Genomic DNA, 18,904 nt, shown 5'->3' on the forward strand with positions numbered 1-18,904 from the left:
TGAGGTCACAGGGAAGTTGCTAGCTCACCTGTTACCCGGTAACCATGAACTACCCTGGCCTGTGTGAGATGCTGCTGATGGCCCATGTAGCTCTATCAGCAGGAGGAACCCAACAGCAGATCATGATCTCTCTCTCCGGAAAGTAGGGAGGGGCCATTTTGATTTGCTTGGGAAGATGGCTGCTGGGCTGCATAACAACCAGGCATTCGGCTACCCAGATAGCTGACCCATGCTATTCCTCGGTCTTTAGGTTTTTGCTGAACGGGTGTGCATAAAGTGGCACACCAATATGATGCAGGGTTGCGAGGTCTGCCCTGGCCACTGATGGGGGAGGAGGAAGGGGAAGGGGAAGGGGAAGGGGAAGGGGAAGGGGAAGGGGAAGGGGAAGGGGGTCGGTTCTTATATGCCGCTTTTCTCTACACAATGGAGTTTCAAAACAGCTTACAGTTGTCTTCCCTTTCCTCTCCCCACAACAGACACCCTGTGAGGTGGGTGAAGCTGAGAGAGCCCTGAGATTACTACTTGGTCAGAACAGTTTTATTAGCACCGTGGCGAGCCCAAGGTCACCCAGCTGGCTGCACGTGGGGGAGCGCAGAGTCAAACCCAGCTCACCAGATTAGAAGTCCATGCTTTTAACCACTACACCAAGCTGGCTCTCCACTACACCAAACTGGAAGGGGGAGATGGACTGTAATTCCAGGGGATCCCAGGTGTCACCTGGAGGCAGACGTCTCTAGCATGGTGTCGAACTTAAAGTGCCACATTAAGATCTGGGATACCTCAGTTCATATCCCCACTCCACCAGGGAAGCCCATGGGATGACTGGGCCAGTCTCTCAGCCTAACCTACCTCACAGGGTTGTTGTTGTCATGAGGGAAAAGAGGAGGCAGTGAGAACAGTGATGTAAACTCCCCGGGGAGGGAATAGGGATACGTAGCCAAAAAATAAATACGCTGTTCCTTCAGAGTTCCTAAAAGCATTTCAAAGCAGTTGTTACTGCAGGTGCCAAGGTGTCAGGGAGTCCATTTCTCACAAGCTAGAGGTGGCTTCCCAAGTCAGAGATGGTTTAGGCATCTGTTGTGAGTCATTGTTAGTCAAGAAACTACCCTGAACATGAAGCAGGCAAAAGACATTACAAAGAAACAGCATCGTAGGCAGATGGGGGAAATTAAATGTATTTACTTTTTGCCCTTTTTAAAATTTTGTTTATGTCATTGGGGTGGACAAAATTCCTTCATCGATGAGGCTATAGAGTGGGACAGGGGCATGCCTCCCCCCCCCCTATTTAATTTGCATTCTCTGTGGTGGCTCATGCTTTGTGGAACAGCCTGCCCGAGGAGGTCAGAAAGGAGGTGAGGGGCTATGAGGGGGCCTGTGGCTCAGTGGAAGAACCTCTACCTTGTCATGCAAAAGGTCCCAGATTCAGTCCCCAGAATTTCCATTTGTTAAAGGACCAGGTCGTAGGTGATGTGAAAGAGCTCTGCCTGAGACCCTGGAGAGCAGCTGCCAGTCTGAGTAAGCAATACTGACCCTGATGTGTTAGGGCCTGACTCATCCATCAGCAAAGCCAATAAGGTCGATCCTGCTGTATCTCTCTGACCTTCACACTGTGGAAGGTAGCTATTGATCTTTCTCTGACCCAAACAGTATACCTCCTATCACACCATCTCAACTTTTTACTTTCCTCTTGTGCGTTTGTGTCACTTTAAATTGGGTGCAAGTCTGTTAGGTCTTTAAATTTAGTAAAGATCCTTTTTATTTTATCTCAAATTCAGCCACTGTGTGAGTTTTTCTGGTGGGAACACCCTGGTATATATAGGTGGAGATCTCACTTGTTTCGCCTCTCACTAAGTTGTCTCCTAAAATTTGCTAAGTTACCCATGCAATATTGAGGAGACGGGTCTATCTTTGGTAACAGAGGGACCAAGGGTCTGATTCAGTTTCAGGCAGCTTCACTTGTGATCCCATAGTATTTCACACAATATGTAAAACTGAAATGTTCATTTCTTATGGGCATACTTTGAATACCCTTTGTGGAATTAAAGGCTGCATTTGATTTTGTGCCTGGAGAGCATATGTGGACTGAACTTCATGGGTCTTCCATCAATCACATACTTCTGGACTTAATTTGCCTGTGTTCAATAGGCCCTTGAAGGGAAGCAGGCAAAGATCTTTGACCAGGAGGGAGAGCAGACTTACCTGTTAGTTCCACACCCATTTAATTAGGGTTGCCATTTAATTAGGGTTGGGAAACATCTGGAGAATGGTGGGACTTGGTGAAAGGAAGGACTTTACCAGGATATAACACCATACAATCCATCCTCCAAAGAAGAAAAGTTCATGCCGCACTTTTCACTACCTGAAGGAGTCTCAAAGTGGCTTACAATCGCCTTCCCTTCCTCTCCCCACAACAGGCAGCCTGTGAGGGAGGAGGCTGAGAGGGCTCTGACAGGACTGCTCTGTGAGAACAGCTCTAATAGGACTGTGGCGAGCTCAAGATCACCCAGCTGGCTGCCTATGGAGGAGGAACAGGGAATCAAAAACAGCTCACCAGATTAGAGGCCACAACTACTATTAGCTATTTACTTCATATCTTGGTCACCTGGAGATCAACTGTGATAGCAAGAGTTCTCCAGGGGCCACCCAGAAGTTCTCAAGCCTACATTTAATCTCGACATTAATGGTCTTGCAGGGGCCTTGGAAGCAAAGAATTCCAATGCCCTTGTTCTAGTTACCAGTCAGATCCCATTGTGAATCCCATGAAGATAGTACTCTCCATCTATCTAGATCACTAGTGGATCTACATAGACTCCCAAAAGTATTTCAGAACTCTTTCAGGCTTGGTGATAAACAGCGAAAAACCTAGAGTTGTGATCTTTTCAATACTGTCTCGGCTCGAGACACTCTTCCGGAGGCTGAATAGCCAGCCAAGCGAGCAAGGGTCCCAGTTTCATCATCAGGGCATTCTTCTCCAAGAGGCTTTCTTAGGGAAAGCTCAAAGAGAAAAGCTTTCCATGTCCGCAGGTCCTCTGTAGCCTCTCTGTCGCTTTTTTTTTTCTCTGCCGAGGGTCAAGTTGCATCCCTGCAGCAATTCAAGCGTTTAGAGCTGAAGAGCTTTCTCAGCTTTTATATGGTTGTGGCCATTTGGATTACTGGAGTGGATTGTTCCATTTCTTATGAGAGAAGTAGGATTGTAATGCACTGCAACAGAATGGCACCTTCATACAGGAATAGGCATTCCAGCATGTGGAGTGTTGGATGGTTCTGCCGTGTACATTTCATCGTTGCTGGCATTCTGCATTACTGGTTTTGACTACATTGTCTTCAGCCTTGTAGTCCTGCCTTCGGTTTTGCTCCCGTGATACCTTGCCCTAGGCCAGTGTGGTGGGAGCTGAGTTGCTTAAGGCTGCCAATTTCCAGGTGAAGGATGGAGCTCTCCCAGAATTACGACTCATTGCCATAGAATCACAGAAGCATAGAGTTGGATGGGGCCATACAGGCCATCTAATCATAGAACCATAGAGTTGGAAAGGGCCTTACAAGCCATCTAGCCCAACCCCCTGCTCAGTGCAGGACCACCTAAAACATCCAGGATAAGTAACCATCCAGCCGCTGTTTGAAGATGGCCAGTGAATGCTGCCCATTGAAGAGGAGACTCAACAATGGCGAACAAACTCTGTTCCAAAGAACCTTCTCTGCTATGATGGCTTTCGGAGATGAAGTGTCAGAGGAACCGATATAGTTTGGTCTATCACAGTGGAAGAACATGGACAGTTCTGAAAAAATCAGCTTCACCCTACGAAATCTTGCTTTAAAATTCTAAAATTTTAATCATAGAACAGTATAAACGATCCTCTACGTTCAAGTCAAGGAGAAAGTAAGAAAGAAGCAAAGAAGAGACAGAACGTGACTTCCAAGTACGGGATGGAACAGTTCATCCCACGGTCAAAACAGGAGGTGCTTCCATTATTTTTCTTCATGCCTGCTGGGCAAGAACAGGCTGCCCAGCACTGTGGCCATGCCCAGGACGACCCCGACGCCAACCAGCCCCACAGCAGTGGCCACCGTCTCTCTCACCTGCAATAGGTCACAGAAGAGGAGGAAGCAGAAACATCAGACTGTGTCTCCAACCTGGGAAGGTTGCTGGATTTCCATTCTACCTAGAGCAGGGGTAGTCAAACTGCGGCCCTCCAGATGTCCATGGACTACAATTCCCAGGAGCCCCTGCCAGCGAATGCTGGCAGGGGCTCCTGGGAATTGTAGTCCATGGACATCTGGAGGGCCGCAGTTTGACTGCCCCTGACCTACAGAGTCCAGCCGCCAGGTTGACGGAGAAGGGGGTGAAATAATATTTTCTTTATTATCGTTCTGTAAAGAGAAGCTTAGTGTACCAGACTGTTTTGTAACAGAAGGCCCAGGAACTTGTTCTTGACTGTATCTATTTTCTATTCTCAAGGCCGGATGCAATTGCTTATATTAACAAGAGAACTTTAGTAACCTTTTTCCAGGGAGTTAGCCTAATGGCAATGGGTGGTCCTGTGGGATGTGCAAGGGGTGGAGACCCCACGTTATTGCTTTGACCCAAAGGACATCATCTTTCCCTGCCTTCAATGGAATATTATAAAGTCTCATGCAGTCCTTTGTTCTGTACACCGATTTGGGGAATTTGGGATATGCCCCTGTGTCTGTATTTCTGCTGCAGTGAAAATATAAAAGGTTCTTCTCTCAGCATGATTTTTGGGATGGCAAGGGGACCTAATTTGACCGCTTGGCTACTAAGGTGGGGCCAGGGGATCTCCCAGAATTACAGCTCATCTCCAGACTACAAACATCAGTTTCCCTGGAGAAAATGGATACTTCTGGGACAGTAACCTGTATGGTGCTGCACCCCGCTGAGGCGCCTGTCCTCCCCAAGCTCCATCCCCAAATCATCAGAGCTTGCTGTCTTACACTTCTACATCCTGCCAGTGGCTGGGGGGCCTGAGGGGCAGCAATCCTAATTGTACCCTAGCTCCATTAGAGAGTTGGAGTTCCTTTTGCGTGGGACATCTTTGCCCCCAACCAAAATAACCACGTTCAAGTGTAAAACTGACCTTAAAATTAATATCTGTTTTGCTGAGGAGGAGAAAGTAGATTGGTTTGGTTTGCTCTAGGGTTGTCCATCCTTCAGTGGCAACTGGCAGGGAATTAGGGAAGGCAGAAACGTACAAATTGGCGTGGTGTGGAAATGTCACTTCCAGGTACAGCTCCAGAAGTGATGTCACCACTTTATGTTAGAAACCTTGTTGTCTGCTACCAATCCAAATTGGCACCCTGTGCACTGTGACATCACTTCTAAAAACCCGGAAATGATGGCAGATAGCTCTAGGAAACGCTGGAAGTATTAAGGTAAAAACCATAGAGTTTCGGGTAATTCCTATAGATACCCGTTGTCACTTCCATGTTTCCCTGAAAATAATGTTATGGCTCACAGGGACACAAGGACACAAGCACAGACCCCACCCCACCCACCCCCCCAGGCCCAGGGGTCTCTGTCCACATACGCACCTGGTCACTCTGAGCTGTGCCGTACCGCAACCGCGTAACAAAATGTTCACAGTTCTGGCTGGCCACTCGGTAATTTATTTCCTTTCCCAACAGCGATTCGGCCTCCCGGACGATTTGGCTTGCAGGCAGCGGCTTGTATTTCCGATCGTATTTGTTGTTGACCTGGCAGGCGTTGCTTCTCGCAATCTCCCACAGGAGCTCCTTCTTCACCACCGCCTTCTCGGACAGGACAGACATGATGCTGTTGATGCTGGCCTGGGCCAAGTTATCTTGGAACGACAAAGGAGGACAGCAGCACAAAGAAGCATGAGGACGAGGATTCCCACGTGACCGCTTACGGGAGCAGATCCCCCCATCCCCAAGCAGCCACAGCTCTCGCTAACCGATGATGCTCAACTGATTGGCGGGCAAGAACTGGGGCAAAAGGGAAGGGGAAATTGTCCCGGGGAGAAAAATTAAAAAGGAAAATAAGGCCTCGTCTGCTTACAGGAAGTTGTGTCCACAGAGTTCCTGGCAAGTCCGAGAGCTACCGAGAAGTGGTAAGGATAGCTCTAGGATCCTGCGTTGAGCAGGGGGTTAGACTAGATGGCCTGTATGGCCCCTTCCAACTCTATGATTCTATGATTCTATGAATTGCCGGGAACTCTATGGTAAGAGTACCATAGAGTTTCTGGTGATTGCTAGAGCTGTCTTGGTAACTTCTGGGTTGTTCTAGAAATTGGCAGTAACTCTAAGGTCAGAACTTCCTGTCAGTAGGCGGGGCCTTATTTTTCTTTTTAAATTCTTCTCCCGAGATTTTGCCCCCCTCCCCCACACTTTCTCACCAGTTGCCAAATGCTACAGAGCAGCCCACATCGGGACACTGGAAACCTCTCAAAGAATACCATTTTCTTCGTGGGGATTTCACACAACAGAAGTAAACCATTTCCACAATTATAGCTCCTGTGTAGAGGAAGCTAGAAACTGGGGCTGCCTGTTCCCTCCTGGAAACCAGCAGGGAGGGGGGGATTTACCAGAGACAGAGGGGAGCCCCCCTGCACCCCCTGTTCCGAGCAACATGGTGATGTCACTACTAATGGCAAAAACTCTATGGTCAAAATAGTTTCTAACATAGAATTTTTGCCCAAATACCAGAGTGTCACCCAGACACGGCCAACGTGATGATGTCACTTCCAGTCCAAACCGGAAGCGGCATCACCACATTGCCTGCAAAATAACCTGGGCTCTGTCTCTTGGTAAGTCCTCCCCACTAGCCAGCTGATCAGCAGTAGGGGTGAGCCTGGTAGCAGGGGACCCCCTCCCCACACCTGTACTAGTGAATCTCACAGCCCTACTGGAGACTGAAATTATATGAAGGGATTCTCCAACAAAGAAAACTCAAAATAATGATTGCCATGGATCTTTGAAGAACTCCAGATACTAATTCTGCTTTCAAACAAGGTGGGCTTCTGCCATCTAGACAGAAAGCCTAGATTTCCAAATCAGATGGGACCCTCAAATCTCTAGTCCTTCTGAATCAAGACAAAACCAGACTACCTGGAGTATTTTTGTTTAACAAAAGGGGAAAAAAAGATCACCCAGGCATTCTCAGATTCAGTCCTTGTGATATCCTAGCCCATCTCATTTTTATAAACAGCCTGGTTTGCAAGTCTAGATCCAGGAAAGTTATATCTTTAATTAAATTTGCAAACTTGCTAAATTAAATTAGTAATTCAGCAGGACTAAGGAGTTTAGATGCTCCAGAGAATATTTAGAAAGTAATTATATTTGTAAATAAACATTGTTAGAACTACATGGGGATTTCAATTAACTATGGATTCCTGCTAAAACAGTCTGAAAGTGGTTTCCTGAGAACAAGGGCCCACAGCTCTAACAGCTACGTGGGCCAAAATTGACTTTTATGAGAACTAAGCAGGCTGTGCTGCAGAAGTACATATCTGGCTGTACTCTGCCCCAGGGTATCACCAGACTCCACCCCTCCATTTGATGTCATCAGGCCCAGAGAACCAATGAGGTCAGAGCTGAGAGCCAACATGGATGCAGAGGTTGCCATGGCAGCTGCATGGCTTCCTGCATTGCAAGGAGGCCCTCAGATCTGGCAGGAAACCCCTGGGAGACTGGGGGCAGAAGTCTGGAGGCTCACTGGATGATCTTTGGCCAGTCACACTCTCTGCACCTTTTCTACTTGTCAGGGTTGTTGTGAGGACAAAAGGGGACAACAGTGTCAGTCACTTGGGATCGCAATTGGAGAGAAGGATGGGGTACACAATGGATGCCAGCCTGGACAAAGCTGGACATGGAAGAAGAAGAAGAAGAAGAAGAAGAAGAAGAAGAAGAAGAAGAAGAAGAAGAAGAAGAAGAAGAAGAAGAAGAAGAAGAAGAAGAAGAAGAAGAAGAAGAAGAAGAAGAAGAAGAAGAAGAAGAAGAAGAAGAAGAGTTGGTTCTTATATGTCACTTTTCTCTACCCGAAGGAGGCTCAAAGCGGCTTACAGTCGCCTTCCCTTTCCTCCCCCCACAACAGACACCCTGTGGTGTAGGTGAGGCTGAGGGAGCCCTGATATCACTGCCCAGTCAAAACAGTTTTATCAGTGCTGTGTTGAGCCCAAGGCCTGGTTGCATGTGGGGGAGTGCAGAATCCAACCCAGCTCCCCAGATTAGAAGTCTGCACTCCTAACTACTACACCAAACTGGCTCTTAGAAGTGTAAGTAACAGAGACTGGCTAGCCGATGACCTCCTCTCCACCATAGAGAAACGCATAATTTAGGATGATGGACTTCCCAAGGTCCTATTGACTAATCTCATCATTATCCAGCCTCAATCCCTACACACATTATTCATCAAACCCAGTAGCTTTTGGGATTCACCAACTAGTGTTTTAAAATGACGGATGTAGCTGGCTGTTTACTGCTCAGACATTGCATATTGGCGTCATCGTGTGGAGGGGCCGGAATATAACAACAACTAAAGGTAAGCATCTCACTATTTTTAAAGGGTGCAGAAATACCCCATCTCACTTTGCCTAAAGGTGATTTCCCACAACTAATTTGGAGATGGCCTATTTGGGTAACACCTATACCATTCTATAAAGTAACTTCGGAAGAGGGAATTTTCACCCCACAATCATAGGATCACAAAAAAGCCTACCAAAAACCCAGACTGGTAATTTCTTTGTTCTTCTTCCACCCACAAAGTTCTCTGACAACCATCAAATTACAACTCTCCTGGGGAATAATACCCAGTCCCTTTAAAATTGATTTAATGTACAGAAATAGGCAGTAGAAGCTTTTAATGCCCTGCAAATGCCATAAATAATGCTCCCTGCTAAATAATATCCCATTCAGCCTTTCATGAGCTTGATGGCACAGTAAGGATTTGAAACCTGCATCCCCCCTGCTCTTACTCCAACGCTAACCACTACACCATGCTGCTTCACCTTCATCATGCCGAGATAATCCCTTGGAGACATCGATATGACTTTTAAGAGCAGCGGCAAAGAAATAATAGCTGCTAAACCAGAGAATTGCTTTGGTTTTTGGCTCCTTTCCCTGCCTTTTTGGTCGTTTAATTTAAAGTTCCCTAAACCAGAGTTGGAGAGGTATTCGAGTAGGAGGTAGGCATCTGTATGTCTCATCTCCAGTCCACTGGTCGTACAAGGGTGACCAAGAAGATATTCTGAGCTTTTGCAGACACAGAGATTGAAACAGAATTGGCTGGGGAGCCGTTGGGATGCTAGCCTCCATTTGGGACCCGGGGATCCCCTTGAATTGCAGCTGATCTCCAAGTTACAGAGAAACTGGATGCTTTGGGGGATGGACTCTTCAGCACTATATACACTGAAATCCCTTTGAGAGCCAGTTTGGTGTCGTGGTTAGGAGTGTGGACTTCTAATCTGGCAAGCCGGTTCGATTCTGCACTCCCCCACATGCAGCCAGCTGGCTGATCTTGGGCTCGCCACGGCACTGATAAAGCTGTTCTGACTGAGCAGTAATCTCAGGGCTCTCTCAGCCTCACCCACCTCACAGGGTGTCTGTTGTGGGGAGAGGGAAGGGAAGGTGGCTGTAAGCTTTAGGATGCTTTGGGCTGATCCTGCGTTGAGCAGGGGGTTGGACTAGATGGCCTGTATGGCCCCTTCCAACTCTATGATTCTGTGAAGCTGCTTTGAGACTCCATTGGGTTTGAGAACAGCGGTATATGAGAACCAACTCTTCTTCTTCTTCTTCTTCTTCTTCTTCTTCTTCTTCTTCTTCTTCTTCTTCGTTCCTTTCCAGGCACCATTCCTAAGTAAATCTCTAGGAATTCCCCAACCTGAATCTGGCAACCCTAATATGTTGTTGATGTTGTTGGTATAGTGGTTTGAATCTCCATTCCTCCACATGCAGCCAGCTGGGTGACCTTGGGCTCATCACAGCCCTGTTAATGCTGTTCTCACAGGGCCGTAATATCAGGGCTCTCTCGGTCCCACCAACTTCCTAGGGTGCCTGTTGTGGGGAGAGGAAGGGAAGGTGATCGGAAACCGCTTAGAAACTCCTTCGGGCACTGAAAAGCGGGGTATAAAAGCCAACTCGGGCTCAGGGCAAGTAATAACCAACATTATACAAATTTAATTTAAAAACATTAAAACAATTAAACGCCCCCCTCCTAGGAATAATTCAAACCTTTCTGAGGATGGTCAGACCTAAGAGGGGTTTCTGCTGGTGGATGGATTCTCAGGCAGGGAGACAGATAAATTCTTAATTGTTAAATTCTTAATTTAATTGTTTAAATTACCGGAGGGCCCTGATCTTCACAAGCAGAGCATTCCACCAGGCCAGGGCCACAGATGGAAAAGCCATCCCTCACTGAGGCCAGTTTTATCTCTACAGCCAGGGACTCCTAGCAGATTTTGACTACTTGATCCTAACACTATCTGGGCAGTATGGGGGAAAATATATACACCCCATCCACTGCTGGTGGACAGCAGGGATCAGGCCACCCTCGTAGCTGCATTGGTCTGAATAAGCAGAACAAAGTCCAGGGTCACCTTTAAGACCAACAGAGTTTTAATTCTGGGTAGAAGCTGTCAAGTGCAAGCACATTTCTTCAGTCTGCATGTACACAAAAGCTTATTCCCAGAATTAAAACTTTGCTGGTCTTTCAGGGGCCCCTGGACTCATACATTTTTTTCTGCAGATCAAAACAGGCAGCCTTGATTTCTTTCTCAGCTATTGAAATGGAAGTATGATAGATAATCATACGGGCCGTATGACTCCGGATCTGTGGAAGTTCCAGAGGCATGCTCTGGGCCTGAGTGCTAATCCTTCCAGCTTCATCCCTTGATGAATGCTCAGTAGCATCAAACACTCAAGAGTGTTCCTTTGATCTGGGCACTTGAGGGAGAAGCGTGCTGGGAAAAGAGGGAAGAAGGTGGAAACCACAGGCAAGAAAACGGCCAACTCTCTGAACTTCTCAGACACCTGATCTGCGACCAAGAAAAATGAATCCAGAATCTGTGGATTTATGCCTCACATTTCCCAGGGGCACCAGAAGAAGATAACATTGTCAAAGTATTTTGACAGCAGCAGAATTAAGGGGATTGATTTGTAGCCAAGGATAGGGTGAGACCTCCTGCAAATTCTGATTGGAGACAGAGCTCCCTAGAAACAGCACCCTTGAACCCAGGACTCATCCTCCATTGCTCTTGCTCCTATGCGTGGGTGTGGTGGGGTGCATGCACATGCATGTGCTGTCAAGTTACTTTGGATTTATGGAGGCCCTATGAATTAGTCTCCAAAATGTCTTATCATTAACAGCCTTGTTCAAGTCTTGCTAACTGAGGGTCGTTGCTTTGTTGATGGAATCAACCCATCTGTTGGGTCTTCCGCTTTTCCTACTGCCTTCCACTTTTCCTAGCATTATTGTCTTTTCCAGTACTTCTAATCTTCCCATAATGTAACTAAAGTTTAGTCTTTTTCGCTTAAGAAGAAAGATGACGAAGCAACAAGAGAGGTTTAGGTTGATCCTTCATTGAGTAGGGGGTTGGACTCAGTGGTCTGTATGGCCCCTTCCAACTCTATGGGTCTATAATTCTATGAAATTACACCTGATAGGGACTACAAGAAGAGCCTTGCTGGCTTAGACCAGTAGTCCATCCAGTCTAAACACCTATTTCACACAGCCCACTAATTGCCCTGCAGGATTGGCAAACAGAGTCCAAGGCCTCCCCTTGAAGTGGCCGGATCAAGGCCAATTGCTGCCCTAAACACAGCCCAACAATTGTGCCCCTGAGGCCTTCTGTTGCTTAAACGACAAGGCATTAATAAGTGCTGGAGATGAAATAAGAGGTTGGAAATTCAGTTTACTTCCAGGCCGGACTAAGTAGTAGTAGTAGTAGTAGTAGTAGTAGTAGTAGTAGTAGTAGAAGAAGGAGAAGGAGCAGGAGCAGGAGCAGGAGCAGGAGCAGGAGCAGGAAGAGGAGCAGGCTTTTATACCTCACTTTTTCAGTTCCTGAAGGAGTGATAAAAAGATAAATGGACCTCCACTTTCAGGGACAGTCTACCTCTGAATATCAGTTGCTAAGAAGGAACAGCGAGAGAAAGCTATTGTCTTCATGTCATATAAGGTGGCCAGCAGCAGGGGACAGGAAGTTGCCAGATCTGGGTTGGAGGTCCTGGAGATTTAAGGATGTTGCCTGGGGAGGGGCAGTACCTAAGCAAGGAACAATGCTACAGAGCAGGTTTCTCAGCCAGGTTTTTGTGAAACCCTGAGGTTTCCTGATGGCCCTGGGATGGTTTCCCAAATGGGTGGGACTTCATTAATTATGAATATATATTTTTTAAATTGGTTAAACATTTATTGGGTGATATGACCATATATGGTCATGTTGACCTGCCCTTCCCCTCCCCTAATGACCTATGATGGGCCTGGAGGGAATGGGGAGGGGCCTTGGGTGGGCGTGTACACAACTATGCTTCCCAACGATATCCTGCATAATGGTGTTTGTTTGTTTAAATTTTTATACTGCCCTTCCAAACGGCTCTGGGCGGTTTACATAAAACATCATGAGGCAATTACACAGAACATCACAACAAATATAACAGTCATAACATGTAACTTATCAGGAAACGGACATATTTAGTCATGTAAGGGGGTGTCAGGGGGGACCAGCAGATGTTGTTGGGCCGGTTGGACTCAAGCGAATGCCTGGTGGAGGAGCTCCCTTTTGCAGGCCCTGCAGAATTGTGGGAGTTCAGGCAGGGCCCTGAGGTCCACCAGATGGGGGCCAGGACAGAGAAGGCCCTGGCCCTGGTTGAAGACCAATGTGCTTCTTTGGGGCCAGGGATCACCATCCGGTTGGTGACAGCAAAGCAGAGTGCTGTTTTGGGGGTGTAGGCAGAGAGGCGGCCTCTCAGGTACACTGGGCCCAGACTGCGGATGGCCTGAAGAGCCATATGAAGCCTGAAGCGTGTTTCAGGGGTTTCTCAATGGTCAAAAAGTTGAGAAAGGCTTCCATAGAGATATATACACCCCTCCAGATGAGCCATTTTCTCCAGGAAAACTGATCTCTGTAATCTGGAGATTCTGGAGGATTCCCAGGCCCTGCCTGAAGGATAGCATCCCTCATACTGTTGTGTCTGCAGGATTCCTGGAAGACTCTGTGGGTAACAAGATGCTGGACCAGAAGGGCCTTCCATCTGATTCAAGAAAGGCTTTTTTCCTTAAATTCCAACCTGGCTGTTAAAGAGGCCACTTCAGGGAACTGTTGAGAAGCTGAAGTTCTAAATCTTGCCCCACTTGGATTAAAAACATACAATAAACCTGAGATCTTACCTTTGGGCGCTAGGTGGATCACATAACCAGCACCTACATAGATGGCCCAGTGCTTGTAACCCAGACGAGAGATCTCTATAAGGTCTCCAGGTTGGGGCTCTACCTGTTGAAAGAGAATCAGAGAATCAAGGGACAAAGGGGGCCTGTGGGGAGAACCTAAAAGAGGGGGAATTGAATGCAGGCTTAGAAAACTAGGATGGAGGGTGGTGGGAGCAGTGCTAAAGACTCTCAAGCACTAGCGGCCTTTATACCTCAGGTCCCCAAAGCTTTTGAGCCTGTAGACACCTCTGGAATTCTGACATTGTGTGCAGCAACAAAATGGCTGCCACAGGAGGCAAAACCAGCAACAAAATGGCTACCACAGGAGGCCAGCAACAAAATGGCTGCCACAGGAGGTGAAACCAGCTATAAAATGGCTACCACAGGAGGCAAAACCAGCTACAAAACGGTTGCCACAGGAGGCAAAACCAACTATAAAATGGCTGCCACAGGAGGCAAAACCAGCTACAAAATGGCTGCCACAAGAAGCAAAACCAGCTACAAAATGGCTGCCACAGGCAAAACCAGCTAAAAAATGGCTGCCACAGGAGGCGAAACCAGCAACAAAATGGCTGCCACAGGAGGCAAAACCAGCAACAAAATGGCTGCCACAGTTGACCTTCAGTCCCCAAGTAAAGATTCTTGTGGTACGGTGGCAGTGCTGTCAAAGCAATTTTTAAAAATCTAGACTGCCAATCAAAAGTCTTATTGGGGAAAACAAATCCCGCCTGGCTGAGCTTGCCCACTTTCTAAAAACACTTGGCAGGCACCGGGATAGGTGCTGATGGGCTTCCTGATGCCCCCAGGCCTCACCCCACTCACACACACATGTACTACTGAGCAACAATCCGGTGCTGCTGTCAGTTCATCCATCTCCGTACTTGGAGAAAAAACAGCCACAGTGAGCAAAAGTTCTCTAAGAAGGCCATTGCTCTTCTACTGTGAAGAGGCAAAGGATTCTGGGTAATTTGGTCCTAGCATTCAGCCGTCCCCATTGCAAACACTCTTCAAATTGTAACCATGCCTTCCAAGCAGGTGCCTGCTGTGGGGAAAGGAAAGGAAGGCGATTATAAGCTGCTTTTAGACTCCTTTGAGTAGTGAAACCAGTTCTTCTACTTTCTGGTTCCTATTCCTGTCCACTTTTTGGTAGTTTAAGAGAAATCACTTTCTAACATGAAGAAGTCTCTCCTATTTTGCTCCAAGCATACATTTGTGTATACAGAGCCTTCAAGTTTTTGCCTTCAAATTACAAGTGAGGGACAGGGTCTGTATGGGGCTTTTAAGACAAGAGTTGTTCCCAGGTGTTTGCTATTGCTTGCCTCCATGTTTGTGTCCCTGGATTACTTTGGTGTCTGTCCTCCATGTGAGTACTAACCAGGACTGATTCTTCTTACCATCTGAAATCTGGTGAGAGTGGGCAAGCTTGGGCCATCTCGTCCAGGGTACCAGCTCTGGACTGGGAGTTACCTGGAGATTTTGGGGGTGGAGCTAGGAGTGGGCGGGATTTAGGACAGGAAGTATAATGGAGTATAATGCTCTGGAGTCCACCTTCCAAAGCAGCCATTTTCTCCAGGCAAACTGATTTCTTTTGCCTGGAAGTGAGCTATAATTCCAAAGGATCCCCAGGTCACTTCAGGGGGCAGGCTTCCATAGGTCAGGGACAGACTTTGAAGACCCCCAAACCAGGGCTGATTCTGCACTTACTTTGTTTATTCTGTTGTGGATCCTGCTGAATTCAGATAAATTTGAACTCGGGTCTTCCTCTATCCCCCCCCCCTCCCCATTGAAACAGAAAATTTTTCTGCACCTGATTAGGAAAGCTCAGAAGGGGGCGGAGAAAAGTGTAGACGGGAGGGACTGAATTGACCTGGGATTGGAATAAAAGCTTCATGCAGATTGAGCCCAGGACTGAGGAGGTACCAAGTGTTAGGGTTGTCACCCATCATCTGGCAACTGGCAGAAATCTAGAGAGTGACATGCAGCAGTGGTCCCCAACCCCCGGTCCTGGAACTGGTACCGGTCCGTGGATCAGTCAGTACCGGGCCGCGGCTCCTCCTCGTCCTCCTCCCCGGTTGCTGCCTCGGGGCTGACCTGTCACTCTGCCACTGGCTCACCTTTGGTGCTCTCCAGCGGCCACCATGGCTGGGGCTCCCCCTCGGCATGGCACTGCGCAGCTGCTGCTGGCAGCATCTCCAAGTGGGTAGTGGGAAGTCAGGGGCGCCAGCAGGAAAGCAAGTGGAGCAGGGGCTTAGGCAGCAGCGGTGACGTCCCTCGGCAAAAGACTACCCCCCCCCCGGGCCTCAGTAAAATTGTCAAGCATTGACCGGTCCCTGGTGATAAAAAGGTTGAGGACCACTGACATGCGGTACCCATCCGACAACAGAAAAAAAAACATACATGAAGTCACACCAGTCTTGATATTAACAGATTCCCCCTACCCCTCTAGTGCTCAACAGGAGCAGGGTAGGTAAGAGATCTCCTGCAGCAGGTAAGTGAAGTCCCTATTAAGTGTCAAAGATGGATGCCTGAGCTTGATGCCTCCATTCCTGTGTTCACACAAGTGTGCGACCTAGGAAATATTCCACCATTTGCAGACATGTAGCAGATTTCTTGTAGACCACAGCTCAAAACGGGCAGCCCCTCATTCCAAAGCTTCCCCCATTACTGAAATGAAGGTTTGGGCAAGATATTCCCATTGGCCACAAGACTCTGGAACTGCGGTGGTTCCGCAGGCAAACCCTGGGGCCCAGCTTGATCCGAGTGCTAATCCTCCCAGCTTCATTCCTTGAAGAATTTTCAGTCCCGTCAAACACTCAAGAATGTCCCTTTGATCTGAGCGCTTGAGAAAGAAGCATGCTGGGAAGAAGAGGAAGGAGCAGGGTGGAAACCAGAGGCAAGAAGTAGGCCAGCTCCCTGGATTTATCGGATAAGCCGCCCGAGACCAAGAAAACAGAATCCAGCTGCTATGGATTTATGTCTCGCATTTCGAGGAGGGCGGAGGGACCAGAAGAAGAGAAAGAAGCGATTGTCGATATTTTTAAGCAGTATTAGGGGGGAGGGGGAGAATAGTAACAGCCCACTTTGTTAGATCTCAGAAGGCAAGCAGGATTGGTACTTGGAAGAGAGAATGCTAAGGAAGGCTCTGCAGAGGAAGACCATGGCTAACAACCTCTGCTTCTCCCTGGCCTGGAAAGCCCCTTGCTGAGGTCCTTATACATTGGAAGCTAAGCAGAGTTTGTATTGGATGGAAGACCACCAAGGAAGGCTCTGAAGAGGAAGGCCATGGCCAACCACCTCTGCTTCTCCCTGGCCTGCAAAGACCCTTGCTAAGGTCCTTATACGTTGGAAGCTAGGCAGGGTTGTACTTGTATGGGAGACCACCAAGGAAGGCTCTGCAGAGGAAAACCATGGCCAATTTCCTCTGCTTCTCCCTTGCCTGCAAAGCCCCTTGCTGAGGTCCTTATACATTGGAAGCTAAGCAGAGTTGGTTTTGGATGGAAGACCACCAAGGAAGGCTCTGAAGACGAAGGCCATGGCCAACCACCTCTGCTTCTCCCTGGCCTGTAAAGCCGCTTGCTGAGGTCCTTATACATTGGAAGCTAGGCAGGGTTGTATGGGAGACCACCAAGGAAGGCTCTGCAGAGGAAAACCATGGCCAATTTCCTCTGCTTCTCCCTTGCCTGGAAAGCCCCTTGCTGAGGTCCTTATACATCGGAAGCTAAGCAGAGTTGGTACTTGGATGGAAGACCACTAAGGAAGGCTCTGCAGAGGAAAATCCTGGCAAACTACCTCTGCTTTTCCCTTGCCTTGAAAGCCCCTCGCTGGGGTTGCCATAAGCCAGCTGGGTCTTGAGGGCACTTTACAGACCCACAATGTTAAGGAGAGATTCTTTAGTAGCCAAGGTCCAATGAGAACTCCAGCAAGCTCTAACTGTAAAAGGAGAGTGGGTGGGAGGAAGGGCTGTGTCCTGTCCCTTTAACAGAAACTTTACGTGTGGGAAGGGCAGCTGAAGCTTTTCAAGGCAGGGAGGCAAATAGTGTTACCTAGTAATCCACATCCTGCTAAAGCCCCTAAACTTCTATTAAAGGGGCTGGCTATTTTTCTCCAGGCCAGTTGGCAACTGTGGATAGAAAGATATCCCTGCATCCAGAGTGGTGTAGTTGTTAAGAACTGCAGCTTGGAACCTGGAGAGCCAGGTTTGATTTCCCTGCTCCTCCACAAGCAGCCAGCTGGGTGGCCTTGGGCCAATCACAGTCCTGATAGTGCTGTTCTCACAGAGCAGCTCTATCAGAGCTCTCTCAGCCTCACCTTCCTCACAGGGCGCCTGTTGTGGGAAGAGGAAGGGAAGGCAATTGTAAGCCATTTTGACTCCTTCAGGCATTGAAAAGCAGACTATAAAAACCAACTATTTTTTGTCTCAAGAACAAAAAATGTTATAAAACTATTTTGAACCAATTTAAAAGTTCCCAGAATCCTTTGTCATTTTATTTCTGTTACTGAAGCATCTTTGTGCAAAATTATGTGTTAAGGGTCAAATGTCTTCAGCTTTCAAACTTTTTGTGCCTCATAAGGCCCAGAAACTTGGCTTTGTTTTTTTACAATTTCTTAGGAATCTGACATTCATCTGGGTTTCCATTCTAGAAGCTAAATTCTACTTGTAGACTGAGGCATATCCTCTTCCTCAGAAATACAGTGGAAATTAATAAGCCAGATGCAATATATGATGAAATGGTGTTCTGAAATATGCTAAAATAATATTTTTAATTATAATTTAAATGAAAATGTGCAGAGGCAACAAAATATATAATGGAATTAGTTTTAAGAAGCTGTAACATAGTGCAAGCCTTTTGTTAAGTACTAATTATTGTTAAGACTGAAATGAGGAAGCGACAGGAAGGATTAAGTAATGATTTAAATGCAGTGGAGTCAGGGAGAATTTCCTTGCCTGATAACCTCTCCTTTTGCATTTGATGATATTCTCCGCTGTACCCTAATCTCAAAACCAAAATGTATCATCTTTTTCTGTTACTGACATGCACAACTTCCGATTCTTTCCTGTTTGTCTATCCCTTTCTCTTTTTGAAATATGAAAAGAAATTATATTTTTAAAATAAATTAATCTGTCAGTGACCTATATTTAGTTTGACATTCACAAGTTGTTGACCTTAACCACCACTGGACTGATAGAGAAAACGCAAAGGGAAAGAGAGGCGAAAAATGTTACAAGGGATCTGTCTGTGGCCCAGCACACACCCCAGCCCAGCAGGACTTAACCTTGCGGAAAAAGCTGAAACCACAGAGACAAGCAAGCAAAAGAGGACACGGAGGGCAGGGATTGCAACGAAAGCTCCTTCCCCTCCCGGAGCAGCCTACTCACGTAATAATCGGACATCTTCCGATGCTTGTCCGGTACGACCACTTGTCAGAGCGGTAGGGAGATGTCAAGAGGCGGTGATTTTAATGACCACAGACAGCTGCAGCCTGGCAGGCTGGAAGGGCCTCCGGATTGGC

At 47.4% G+C, this 18,904-nt stretch overlaps 1 protein-coding gene across 3 annotated transcripts; it reads right to left on the reverse strand.

Annotated features, from left to right (window-relative positions):
• Positions 1 to 3,806: 3,806 nt before the first annotated feature.
• LOC143830707 (phospholipase A and acyltransferase 3-like) lies at positions 3,807 to 18,904 on the reverse strand. 3 transcript variants are annotated; one of them, XM_077323599.1, is made up of 4 exons: positions 18,771 to 18,904; positions 13,355 to 13,457; positions 5,548 to 5,816; positions 3,807 to 4,077 (listed from the first exon to the last, which is right to left on the reverse strand). In XM_077323599.1, the coding sequence occupies exons 1-4, from the start codon at positions 18,783 to 18,785 to the stop codon at positions 3,967 to 3,969; spliced, it is 498 nt and encodes a 165-aa protein (XP_077179714.1). In that variant the 5' UTR covers positions 18,786 to 18,904; the 3' UTR covers positions 3,807 to 3,966. The 3 variants fall into 3 exon arrangements, with proteins under 3 accessions (XP_077179714.1, XP_077179705.1, XP_077179696.1); XM_077323590.1 differs by lacking the exon at positions 18,771 to 18,904 and adding an exon at positions 14,222 to 14,684; XM_077323581.1 differs by lacking the exon at positions 18,771 to 18,904 and adding an exon at positions 13,606 to 13,671.

Source organism: Paroedura picta, chromosome 1, assembly GCF_049243985.1.
Source record: "Paroedura picta isolate Pp20150507F chromosome 1, Ppicta_v3.0, whole genome shotgun sequence".
Lineage (NCBI taxonomy): Eukaryota > Metazoa > Chordata > Lepidosauria > Squamata > Gekkonidae > Paroedura > Paroedura picta.

Bases quoted from the DNA above. Each gene is read 5' to 3' on its own strand.
- LOC143830707 (XM_077323581.1), bottom strand. From the start codon at position 13,656: ATGTCAGAATTCCAGAGGTGTCTACAGGCTCAAAAGCTTTGGGGACCT. The intron at 5,817-13,354 runs GTAAGATCTCAG...TGTCGTTCCAAG, and splicing joins GATCCACCTAGCGCCCAAAG to ATAACTTGGCCCAGGCCAGC. The intron at 4,078-5,547 runs GTGCGTATGTGG...GACCTATTGCAG, and splicing joins GCACAGCTCAGAGTGACCAG to GTGAGAGAGACGGTGGCCAC.